This window comes from Heterodontus francisci, chromosome 29 (genome assembly GCF_036365525.1).
Source record: "Heterodontus francisci isolate sHetFra1 chromosome 29, sHetFra1.hap1, whole genome shotgun sequence".
NCBI lineage: Eukaryota > Metazoa > Chordata > Chondrichthyes > Heterodontiformes > Heterodontidae > Heterodontus > Heterodontus francisci.
The window spans coordinates 53,549,781-53,562,663 of record NC_090399.1 but is presented as its reverse complement, the minus strand read 5'-3'; the positions used below and the strand labels follow the sequence as shown (position 1 = coordinate 53,562,663).

The 12,883-nt window shown below is 44.5% G+C and overlaps 2 protein-coding genes across 2 annotated transcripts; both read left to right on the top strand.

The window, feature by feature from the left end:
* Positions 1-5,909: 5,909 nt before the first annotated feature.
* LOC137345848 (stonustoxin subunit alpha-like) lies at positions 5,910-9,066 on the top strand. The gene is made up of 2 exons (XM_068009097.1): positions 5,910-6,096; positions 7,139-9,066. The coding sequence occupies exons 1-2, from the start codon at positions 5,910-5,912 to the stop codon at positions 9,064-9,066; spliced, it is 2,115 nt and encodes a 704-aa protein (XP_067865198.1).
* Positions 9,067-9,181: 115 nt separating this feature from the next.
* Positions 9,182-12,643, top strand: LOC137345847 (uncharacterized). The gene is made up of 2 exons (XM_068009096.1): positions 9,182-9,220; positions 11,207-12,643. Exons 1-2 carry the CDS (start codon positions 9,182-9,184, stop codon positions 12,641-12,643), a joined length of 1,476 nt encoding a protein of 491 aa, XP_067865197.1.
* Positions 12,644-12,883: the final 240 nt, after the last annotated feature.

The following is a 12,883-nucleotide window of genomic DNA, read 5'->3' as shown; positions in this document are numbered from 1 at the left end:
AGCTCTGTCTCCCAGCTCCATCAGCCAGGTCCGTCACCCAGCTCTGTCTCCCAGCTCCATCAGCCAGGTCTGTCCCCCAGCTCTGTCTCCCAGCTCCATCAGCCAGGTCCGTCACCCAGCTCTGTCTCCCAGCTCCATCAGCCAGGTCCGTCACCCAGCTCTGTCTCCCAATTCCATTTCCCCCCAGCTTTGTCTCCCAGCTCCATCAGCCAGGTCCGTCACCCAGCTCTGTCTCCCAGCTCCATCAGCCAGGTCCGTCACCCAGCTCTGTCTCCCAGCTCCATCAGCCAGGTCCGTCACCCAGCTCTGTCTCCCAATTCCATTTCCCCCCAGCTTTGTCTCCCAGCTCCATCAGCCAGGTCTGTCCCCCAGCTCTGTCTCCCAGCTCCATCAGCCAGGTCCGTCACCCAGCTCTGTCTCCCAGTTCCATTTCCCCCCAGCTCTGTCTCCTAGCTCTTATGGCCATTTTACTTTGTGCTACTCAATTTCTACGGTGGGACTGCACTCATGATCTCTGGATTGTTAGAACTATGCTATTTTCATACTGCTGAATTTGAAGAGAGAGCACTGGAGGATGCACCCATCACAAATTTACAGAGGGAACTGCACTGGCAGAGAAATGAACATGAAGCAGCTCCCAGACTGTCAGCTCAAGGTATTTCCTCTGCTGCATGGGCTGGGAATTGGTACCATACTGAGTCTGTCTTCACATAGGAGTTAATCATTGTAATCTTTTGAGAAGATAAATAACATGTTGTCACGGAAATTGTTTATCTGCAAACTTTCTGCAGCAATGCATCAGAGGGTTACAAAATTGGAGCATTTAGTATCTTCATGGCTATTTGCAGAAGAGTTCCCAAGTAAAAGGAGGCCAAAACGCAGACACAAGCCGTCGCACAAGTGCTGTAATTGCACCCATTGAACCCTTAGTAATCTGTTAGTATTAGTTTGGATAGGATGGGGAGATAAGTTGCACCCCATTTAGTCTGTTGGCAATAGAATGGGCAGGACAGGAGGTCAAAGGTTATTATGGTTCCTTGTATGCTTTTACACCATTCTATTGGTGCTGGGATGGACAGTATAGGAGGTCAGAAGTTGTTATAGACATGTGGGGAAGAATTTTATAAGCTCGCTGCTGTTCTCAGTGGTGAGTTTAAAAGAAGGTACAGCGCACTCAGCACTTGCACGCCGCTGAGACCCCGCAATATTTTGAGCAGGACTTATTTAAATGGAGGGGGCGGAATGGCTGCCCCCAATGATGTCGAGGGGGCGGCCGCTCCGTCCCCGGCAGCGGCATCCAGCTCCAGCGCGCAAGCGCTGTCGCCATTTTTAAAGGCCTTCAAGCCCTTAGGAAAAATTGAATTTTTAAAGTTCAATTTTTGTGCATTCTCATTTAAAAAATAATTCAAAGCTGGAGGCCCTTTCCCAACACTCCCTGTGACCCAATGTTTATTTTTATTGGCATCTTTGTCGAAATTTTACTTTATTCCCAACCTGAACTTTCCCCCCCAACCCCGTCACATTTGCCCTTCAACCTCTTCCCACCACCCAGAGAGCCAACAAAAAGTGTTTTTCCCGTTCCCTCCCACCCTGGTCATTTCACTCCTCCCCCGTCCCCGCCAGTGTCTCGCCTTGTCTCGCCACCGGCCGGAATATTGCTGTGGGACGGCTGCCCGGTCCAGGTAAGTTAATTAACATTTTTTGCATAAATTTTAATAGGCAAATTAAGGACCCACCACATGCTGGCAGGGGAGCTGTACCAAGGCCTCGCCGCCGGCAGTAAAATGTGGCAGGGCCTTCTTGGCATCAGGGGTCGTGACGGGCCTCTCCCGAAAGAATTTTACTAGTCCCCCCACCACGACCCCCAATGCCAGAGGCGTCATAAAATTCAGCCCGTGCTATCCAATTGAAATTGATGACATCATTTCAACCACATTTACTAAATTAGTTAAAAAAACACCTTACGTACTCGCACATAATGGAGGTAAAGGTTTGCCCTGTGTAAATGTACCTAACAAACATCTAGCACCATTCCGTAAACAAGGAAGTGAAGCAATCACAACAATTAAAAAATCACTCGCACATTCTGCTTTTCACCCTCTCAATTTACCAACAAACATGCAAAAAGGTAAAGATTTACATGCCTGGACCATGTGAATGAGTATTGATATAACATGTCCAATGACAGTATCTATTCCTTCTGTTACTTCTTCAACTTCAGTAAGGTTGGCCAAACGTGACCATCCCATTTGGAATCTGTGTTGGGTAGTCTTTAATATATTTTCAGTTTCTAGAAGTTTTTCTATTACATCTACGAGTAAAGATTCCATTATCCTTCCTACAACTGTGTTAAAACAATTGGTTTATAGTTCTCTGGACTTTTCTATCTCTCTTTTCAAATATAGGAATAACATTACCTTCCTGCCAGTCCTCTGGCACGATTTCCTTTTCTAATGAATTTTTATCAAAATATAACAGTGCCGCTGTTATTTCTTTCCTAACTTCTTTTAATAGGCGTGGATGCAATCCATCCAGAGCAGGAGTTTTATCTCCTTGAAGTTTAATTAATTTATCAATTACCTTGACCATCTCTATCTTCATTTTTTAAATATCTTTTTTGATCTCTCCTTCTAATGTCATGTCCTCCATGTTAATCTTCCTGATAAATACTAAGATAAAGTAATTGTTCAATATTTCTGCCATTTTGCTGTCATTATCCGTGAATTTGTTTTGTGCATCCCATAGTGGCCCTATCCCGATATTAATTTTCCTTTTATTTGTGTCTGTAGAATACTTTAATATTTCTTTTCATATCCATTTTGTAATAAGAAGACCAGACTCTGCATGGTACTTCAAATGTTCTATACATGTTTAAAATAACCTCTGCATTTCTTACACCTTGTTATGCTATGATCGCTATTGCCTAGGTGTTCCCCATATGTTTACTGCTCTTATCTTCTCTGGTTCATTTCCTATTATCAGATGTAGCAGTAATCCCTCTCTCGTTGGGCTTCTTATAGACTGGATGAAAAAGGAATCTTGTACACAATTGTAAAAACTGCATTCCCTTTCCTCCTTTCCCTACCTCCTCTTGACATTTAATCTGATGGTTAAAATCTCCCATGTCTTTTACTCATTTCGTAGATTTGTCTATATGTTGCTTCCTCCACTTCACTTTGATTATTAAGTAGTTGGTAGAATACCCCCATCGGCATGATAGGTCCCTTCTTAGCCTTTATCTCAATCCATACGGATTCTGTTTTGCTCTTACTGTTAGTTGTGTCATTTTTCTCCTCCCGCCATTGTGTTATTTCTGGTTAGTACAACCACCCCAATGTCCCTTCTTTCTTCCCTATTATTTCAAAATATATTCTATCCTTATTTGTTTTAATTCTCTCATGGGATGTGGGTGATGCTGGCAAGGCCAATTCACTGTCAGTCCTGTTCTTTTTATCATCTGTTCTTCCTACTAAATTTATTACATTTTATTGTCTCCAGTTCACCTGGTTTGTTTCAGATGCTGTGAACATTGCTGTACAGATAATTTAATGTGGTTTTATTAGTAATTATTAAGAAACACTTTATACTCATGTTCTCTAACTATCTGTTCCATGATTGTTAATGTTACTTTTAGTCCTTATCTTAGTCTGACTTTCAAGCTTATCTTTTATTTATTTTATTTTCAGGCTACTATTAATTCTACCAGATCCCTACCCCCAACTGATTAGTTTAAAGTCTTATCCACAGTCCTACTAATCCTTTCTGTGAAGATGCTGGATGTGAGGCTGTGTTGGGCGGATACTTGAATTACCGTCTCCAGTTTTCCTCATCGATACTGGGAACACATTTCCAGATATTGTACATCCCCAGCTTACGATGTTCTGACCACTCATTTAAACTGACAGAGAATCACAGGCTGACTATAAACTTCGGAATATGCATTCCTGGCAAGCACCCAGAATACTGAAGGAGCAAATCATCCCTAAAATATCTCAGGTGTTGTTGCAGCTTTGTTATTTGACCCCTTTAGTCAAAGAACAAAAAGAACAAAGAACAGTACAGCACAGGAACAGGCCATTCGGCCCTCCAAGCCTGCGCCGATCTTGATGCCTGCCTAAACTAACACCTTCTGCACTTCCGGGGCCCATATCCCTTTATTCCCTTCCTATTCACATATTTGTCAAGATGTCTCTTAAACGTCGCTAGCGTATCTGCTTCCACCGCCTCCCCTGGCAGCAAGTCGTCTTCTTTGGCCTCCTTGATTCGAGAGACAGTGGGTAAGCGCCTAGAGGTGGTCAGTGGTTTGTGAAGCAGCACCTGGAGTGGCTATAAAGGCCAATTCTAGAGTGACAGGCTGTTCTACAGGTGCTGCAGATAAAATTGGTTGTCGGGGCTGTTACACAGTTGGCTCTCCCCTTGCACTTCTGTCTTTTTTCCTGCCAATTGCTAAGCTCTTTGATTTGCCACTCTTTAGCCCCGCCTTTAAGGCTGTCCACCAGCTCTGGCAACTGACTCCCACGACTTGTGATCAATGTCACAGGACTTCATGTCGCGTTTGCAGATGGCTTTAAAGCGGAGACATGGACGGCCGGTGGGTCTGATACCAGTGACGAGCTTGCTGTACAATGTGTCCTTGGGGATCCTACCATCTTCCATGCGGTTCACATGGCCAAGCCATCTCAGGCGCCGCTGGCTCAGTGGGATGTAAATGCTGGGGATGTTGGCCGCCTCAAGGACTTCTGTGTTGGAGATACGGTCCTGCCACCTGATGTCAAGGATTCTCCGGAGGCAGCAAAGATGGAATGAATTGAGACGTCGCTCTTGGCTGACATATGTTGTCCAGGCCTCGCTGCCGTAGAGCAAGGTACTGAGGACACAGGCTTGATACACTCGGACTTTTGTGTTCAGTGTCAGTGTGCCATTTACCCACACTCTCTTGGCCAGTCTGAACATAGCAGCGGACGCCTTTCCCATACGCTTGTTGATATCTGCATCAAGGGACAAGTTACTGGTGATAGCTGAGCCTAGGTAGGTGAACTCTTGAACCACTTCCAGAGCGTGGTCGCCAATATTGATGGATGGAGCATTTCTGACGTCCTGCCCCATGATGTTCATTTTTTTGAGGCTGATGTTTAGGCCAAATTCATTGCAGGCAGCTGCAATCCTGTCGATGAGTCTCTGCAGACACTCTTCAATGTGAGATGTTAATGCAGCATCATCAGCAAAGAGGAGTTCCCTGATGAGGACTTTCCGTACTTTGGTCTTTGCTTTAAGACGGGCAAGGTAGAACAACCTGCCACCTGATCTTGTGTGGAGGAAAATTCATTCTTCTGAAGACTTGAACGCATGTGAGAGCAGCAGGGAGAAAAAAATCCCAAACAGTGTAGGTGCGAGAACACAGCCCTGTTTCACACCACGCAGGATAGGAAAAGGGTCTGATGAGGCATCGCTATGCTGAATTGTGCCTTTCATATTGTCATGGAATGAGGTGATGATACTTAGTAGCTTTGGTGGACATCCGATCTTTGCTTGTAGTCTGAAGAGACCATACCTGCTGACGAGGTCAAAGGCTTTGGTGAGATCTATGAAAGCAATGTAGAGGGGCATCTGTTGTTTGTGGCATTTCTCCTGCAGCTGGCGAAGGGAGAATAGCATGTCAAAAGCCACACTGTGCCTCAGGGTAGACACGCTCAGCCAGCTTCTGGAGTCTGTTTGAAACGACTCGAGCGAAGACTTTTCCCACAATGCTGAGCAGGTAGTTGTTGCAGTCACCCTTGTTCTTATGGAGGGTGATGATATTGGCATTGCGCATGTCCTGTGGTACTGCTCCCTCATCCCAGCACAGACAAAGCAGTTCATGGAGTGCTGAGAGTATAGCAGGCTTGGCACTCTTGATTATTTCAGGGGTAATGCCGTCCTTCCCAGGGGCTTTTCCACTGGCTGAAGAATCAATGGCATCACTGAGTTCACTCAGTGACATCAAACAATCCATAGATCAAAATGTGTTGAACATCAGTGCAAAAATGAAAGCGAACAGAAGTTTGCGAGAAAATTCTGTAACAATTTTTAGTTCAGAATCCAAGCTGACCATGACTGGTCAGAGAATTAGTTCGGGAGCCATTTGAAAAAGAGATCAGCTCGAGACACAAAAACAGCCAAAGGCAAAAGAAAAAAAAAGCAGCAAGTTATTCATTTGCATCATTTTCTGGCATTTATGAGACTTATGCTTATTAAAATTTTAGCTTCTCGCATATAAGCCTGAAACTATGAAAGTTATGCTCCACCTCTGGCTGTTTGTCCTAAAGGTCTGATTCTTCCACTGCTTTGCTGCACAACTGAGTCTCTGAGGAGGTTCATAAAATTAACAGACAATCTCTGTACTTCCAGAGACCAAATATGTGCAAGGCGCCTGTCCCCAGTGCAGTTGTATCCATTATTTAGCAAAACCACAACTCGTACATCATCATTCACTCATAACTTTACAGAATCTGTCCTGCTTTATCAACAATTCGATATCCCTTTAGAACTGGCATTTGATCATCATTTTCAGGGAGCTGGGCTTTCCTTTGTCTCACTAAATTTCTTTCTTCATTTCCACGTATACCAGTCTCCTTCAGTCCCTCACTCATGTGGGTGACTCGTCAGTGAAGTGTTGACATGTTATTTCAAACCAGAAGGTTTCAGACCTGACCCAGTACATCCTCCACCATCCACTGTCAATAATAGCAGCAGTGAACACTGGATTGTGATCGGCAATAGGAATCCTCGTCTCCTTCTCACTGTCTGATCCAGGGGTACTGAGGCCAATTCTATTACCCTTCCAGCTGAGATCAGTTAACTCAGCATAGATCAGGGATCACATTTGGGATCTGGTTGGTGTTTATGGCTCAGTCACTCACTGTATTAATCTGCTCAGTGAGGATGAGAGCTCAGGAAAGAAGTGAGATAGGCATTAGTTAAAAATGAACCTGTTCTAAAAGAGTGAAGTGATTATTCCAGTTATTCTGCACTGTCAAATTTCATTCCAAAAGAGAGATTTCTGATCGACTGAATATACAATTTAATATTGCTCATTAATATTTCATTGATCACTGTTAATCTCAATATTCATCTGTTTATTGATCTGTTTCTTCTGTAGGGGTCACACTGTGGGACTTGGAGGCTCTTCAGAATGACCTTGATGTACGATCTCAGCCTAACACAGAGTTTCACATCATTACATCTGACTCCATTGAGAAGAAAGCCTCTGCTCTGAATGTGGACGCATTAATGAAAGCAAGTTTCTTGGGTGGTTTAATAGAGGTGAAAGGATCAGCGAAATATGTCAATGGCACAAAGAAATCGAAGCAACAGGCCCGAGTGACCCTTCAGTACCGAACAACAACCAGGTTTAAACAGCTGACAATGAATCACTTAGGTCGGCAGAACGTAACCTACCCGTATGTGTTTGATCAGGGGACAGCAACTCATGTGGTTACAGCAGTGTTGTACGGGGCTCAGGCTTTCTTTGTGTTTGATCAAGAGGTCTCTTCAGCAGAGAGTCTATGGGATATTCAGGGTAACCTGGGGGAGATGATTAAAATTATTCCCAAGGTTGCAATTGAGGGCGAGGCCTCCCTAAAAATGACAGATGAAGAAAATACCAATACCCAGAAATTCAGCTGCACCTTTTATGGGGATTTCTCACTGGAAAACAATCCCACCATATTCCAAGATGCCATCAAAATCTACAGAAACATCCCAAAGTTACTGGGAGCAGATGGAGAGCACGCAGTGCCCATGAGAGTCTGGCTTTACCCACTCAACAAACTGGACTCCAAAGCTGCTCAGCTGGTACGAGACATAAGCATCGGACTGGTCAATCACTCTCAGTCTGTACTGGAGCAGCTCAATGAGACAGTGATGAGATGTAATGATCTGATGGGAGACAGTATCACTATTCAATTTCCAGAGATCGGGGACAGGATAGTGAAATTCCGAGAGATGTGTCTGGAGTATAAACTGGTTTTCCAGAAGACTTTAGCCAGTGTGTTACCATCTATCCGTGGAGGTGGGAAGGAGGAAGGATCACTGGTGGATATTCTGAAGAACAAGGAACAGTCACCATTCAAACACCAGTCACTGATCAAATGGCTGGATGACAAGGAGCGGGAAATGAATGTGGTGAGATCTTACCTCATGAGATTGAAAGATATTCATTCTGTAAAATCAAGGAGTGAGTTGGATAGAGAAGTGTTGGATCCAGAGACAGATTATGTGGTCTGCTTCACATTTACATCACTGCATCAAGAAGACTTCTATCTGTCAGAAGCAGCCAGCTACCTACAATCTCACACAGCTGAGAAAATGCAGATACCAAATCCTGCTAACCGGGTTAGTGCAGAATATCACAACCAGCAGTGGTTTAACTCAGTGTCTGGATCCCAGAAGATGAGGGAGTGCTCTCGCTTATTCCTGGATTTTGCCACAGCCAACAGAGCACGAAGGAAAACAAAGTTCATTGTTGCTTCTGTGCAGGATGACAGTAATGTAGGAGCATCGATTTACCTGTATGAGAGAGGGTTTGTGGTGACCCAGTGCTTCAAACCCCCATCACAGCCGGAGAGACCTGTGGTTAGTGGAACAACACATGACAGTGTGACACTCCAATTACAGCCACCGAGATACGGTGCTGGTGAGATTGTTGGGTACAAGGTGGAGGACCGAGCTACCCAACAGGAGGAATGGACAACTGTGGATACATCCCATCAATCCGACTCCTTCACAATCCCTGGGTTACAGACACACCAGGAATATCAATTCCAATACAGAGCAGAGATCAAGGCAGGGGTCAGCATGGCCAGTGAGAGTTACAGTGTCACCACACTTCCAACAAGTCCACCTGGTAAACCTTCAACACTCCAGGTATACTGGTGTTCTGCAATACTCACCTGGGACAGGCCGACTGAGATTGGAGCTGGTGTCAATATAGTTCAGTACAGGATAGAATATAGAGAAGAAAAGGCAGTTACCTCTAGCACAGAGAATGTACATTGGAAGGAAATAAAGACAACAGACAGTGAATGACGTTATATTTTAGAGGGATTGAAACCCAAGACATCCCACAGAGTGCGAGTGTCTGCTGACTGTGGAGAAGGAGGGTCTAGTGCAGCAAGTGATGAGGTTTTAATAGAAAAGGAAAATGAACCAAAGAGACGAGCAGAGAAACTTCGCAGAGAAAGTACGTTAACGGCCAGTGGGAACCCTTCCATTTACACAATCCCCATAAAGAAGAAGATACTGAACAAGGACGGACACTGTGTAGAACAAACAAAGAACAAAGAAAATTACAGCACAGGAACAGGCTCTTCGGCCCTCCAAGCCTGCGCCAATCCAGATCCTCTATCTAAACATGTCGCCTATTTTCTAAGGGTCTGTATCTCTGTGCTTCCTGCCCATTCATGTATCTGTCTCGATACATCTTAAAAGACGCTATCATGCCCGCGTCTACCACCTCCGCTGGCAACGCGTTCCAGGCACCCATCACCCTCTGCGTAAAGAACTTTCCACGCATATCCCCCCTAAACTTTTCCCCTCTCACTTTGAACTCGTGACCCCTAGTAATTGAATCCCCCACTCTGGGAAAAAGCTTCTTGCTATCCATCCTGTCTATACCTCTCATGATTTTGTACACCTCAATCAGGTCCCCCCTCAACCTCCGTCTTTCTGATGAAAATAATCCTAATCTACTCAACCTCTCTTCATAGCTAGCACCCTCCATACCAGGCAACATGCTGGTGAACCTCCTCTGCACCCTCTCCAAAGCATCTACATCCTTTTGGTAATGTGGCGACCAGAACTGCACGCAGTATTCCAAATGTGGCCGAACCAAAGTCTTATACAACTGTAACATGACCTGCCAACCCTTGTACTCAATACCCCGTCCGATGAAGGAAAGCATGCCATATGCCTTCTTGACCACTCTATTGACCTGCGTTGCCACCTTCAGGGAACAATGGACCTGAACACCCAAATCTCTCTGTCCATCAATTTTCCCCAGGACTTTTCCATTTACTGTATAGTTCATTCTTGAATTGGATCTTCCAAAATGCATCACCTCGCATTTGCCCTGATTGAACTCCATCTGCCATTTCTCTGCCCAACTCTCCAATCTATCTACATTCTGCTGTATTCTCGGACAGTCCCCTTCACTATCTGCTACTCCACCAATCTTAGTGTCGTCTGCAAACTTGCTAATCAGACCACCTATACTTTCCTCCAAATCATTTATGTATATCACAAACAACAGTGGTCCCAGCACGGATCCCTGTGGAACACCACTGGTCACACGTCTCCATTTTGAGAAACTCCCTTCCACTGCTACTCTCTGTCTCCTGTTGCCCAGCCAATTCTTTATCCATCTAGCTAGTACACCCTGGACCCCATGCGCCTTCACTTTCTCCATGAGCCTACCATGGGGAACCTTATCAAACGCCTTACTGAAGTCCATGTATACGACATCTACAGCCCTTCCCTCATCAATCAACTTTGTCACTTCCTCAAAGAATTCTATTAAGTTGGTAAGACATGACCTTCCCTGCACAAAACCATGTTGCCTATCACTGATAAGCCCATTTTCTTCCAAATGGGAATAGATCCTATCCCTCAGTATCTTCTCCAGCAGCTTCCCTACCACTGACGTCAGTCTCACCGGTCTATAATTACCTGGATTATCCCTGCTACCCTTCTTAAACAAGGGGACAACATTAGCAATTCCCCAGTCCTCCGGGACCTCACCCGTGTTTAAGGATGCTGCAAAGATATCTGTTAAGGCCCCAGCTATTTCCTCTCTCGCTTCCCTAAGTAACCTGGGATAGATCCCATCCGGACCTGGGGACTTGTCCACCTGAATGCCTTTTAGAATACCCAACACTTCCTCCCTCGTTATGCCGACTTGACCTAGAGTAATCAAACATCTGTCCCTAACCTCAACATCTGTCATGTTCCTCTCCTCGGTGAATACCAATGCAAAGTACTCGTTTAGAATCTCACCCATTTTCTCTGACTCCACGCATAACTTTCCTCCTTTGTCCTTGAGTGGGCCAATCCTTTCTCTAGTTACCCTCTTGCTCCTTATATATGAATAAAAGGCTTTGGGATTTTCCTTAACCCTGTTTGCTAAAGATATTTCATGACCCCTTTTAGCCCTCTTAATTCCTCGTTTCAGATTGGTCCTACATTCCCGATATTCTTTCAAAGCTTTGTAAAATGCTCCTTCGGAAAGCCCACCACAAAACACAGTGTCAGGACAATTCTGGTTCTTGGAGCAACAGGAGCAGGAAAAACAACCTTCATTAATGGAATGATCAACTACATCCTGGGTGTGGAATGGAAGGACAACTTCAGATACAAATTAATAGATGAAGGGACAGGAAGACCCCAGGCTGAAAGTCAGACATCCTCAATCACTGCCTACGAACTCCACCATCGAGAAGGATTCCAGATTGATTACTCTCTCACTATCATAGACACGCCGGGATTCGGAGATACCAGGGGGATAACCCGAGATAAACTTATCACTGATCAGATCCGAGAGTTCTTTACTTCCCCAGATGGTATTAATCAGATCGATGCCGTGTGTTTTGTCACTCAGGCCTCTTCGGCTCGTCTGACTCATTCCCAGAAATATGTCTTTGATTCGATTCTTTCCATTTTTGGTAAAGATATTGCAGAGAACATCCGAATACTGGTGACATTCGCTGATGGGCAGGTTCCCTCTGTTCTGGAGGCCATCAATGTTGCTGAGATACCGTGTCCCAAAGATAAAAAAGGTTTTTCAGTTCATTTCAAGTTCAACAATTCAGCCATATTTGCTCAAAGTTCAGCTGCTGAAAACCCTGCTGACAAGAGGAATCCTGATGATAACAATGAGGAGGAAGAGGAGGAGGACAGTGAGAACTTTGATGCAATGTTCTGGAAGATGGGATCAAACAGTATGAAGAAATTCTTTACAGCTTTGAGCAAAATGGAAACAAAGAGTTTACGCTTGACAAAGGAGGTGCTTAGGGAGCGTCAGCAGCTGGAGGCTGCGGTAGAGGGATTGCAGCCTCAGATCAAAGCGGGTCTGACAAAACTGGAGGAGATCAGGAAAACACAACAGGCTTTGAACCAACTCCAGGTCGATCTGGATGCAAATAAAGATTTTGAATATGAAGTTGAAATCACGTTTGCAGAAAAGGAAGATATCAGTGGGACCGGTAATTACATAACCAACTGTCAGAAATGTCGCTTCACCTGTCATTATCCCTGTAAGATTCCTAATGATGCTGAAAAACGAGGATGTGCAGCAATGGATGGCAATGGGAACTGCACAGCCTGCCCTAATAAATGTATCTGGTCTGTTCATTACAACCAGAAGTACAGATTTGAGTATAAAACCAGAATGGAGAAGAGGACATACAGTCAGCTGAAAGAAAAGTATGAGAAGGCATCTGGTGAAAAGATGTCACAGCAGAAAATCATGAAACAACTTCAGCAGGAATTGGCTGATGTTCAGGATGTCGTGTTGGAGCTGATTGAAAAATCATCTCAGATCATTTTAAGACTTGAAGAAATTGCTCTCAGACCAAACCCCAGATTACATCGACCTGCTGATTCAGTCTGAGAAAGAGGAAGCTAAGCCTGGGTTCCTGGAGCGAATTCAGTCACTGAATGTAGTCAAACAACAGGCTGAGATTATAGCAAAAGTTACCAGGAAAGAGGATCTGTTACCAGAGGAATGGAAACAATATCAAGCTGAAAAGGAAAGGAAAAGGAGTAGAAAAGGATTTAAAGGAATGATATCTGATGTGTGCCAATGGATCAATCATAAAACCAATCAGATTGAAAAATCAATTGAAAATTA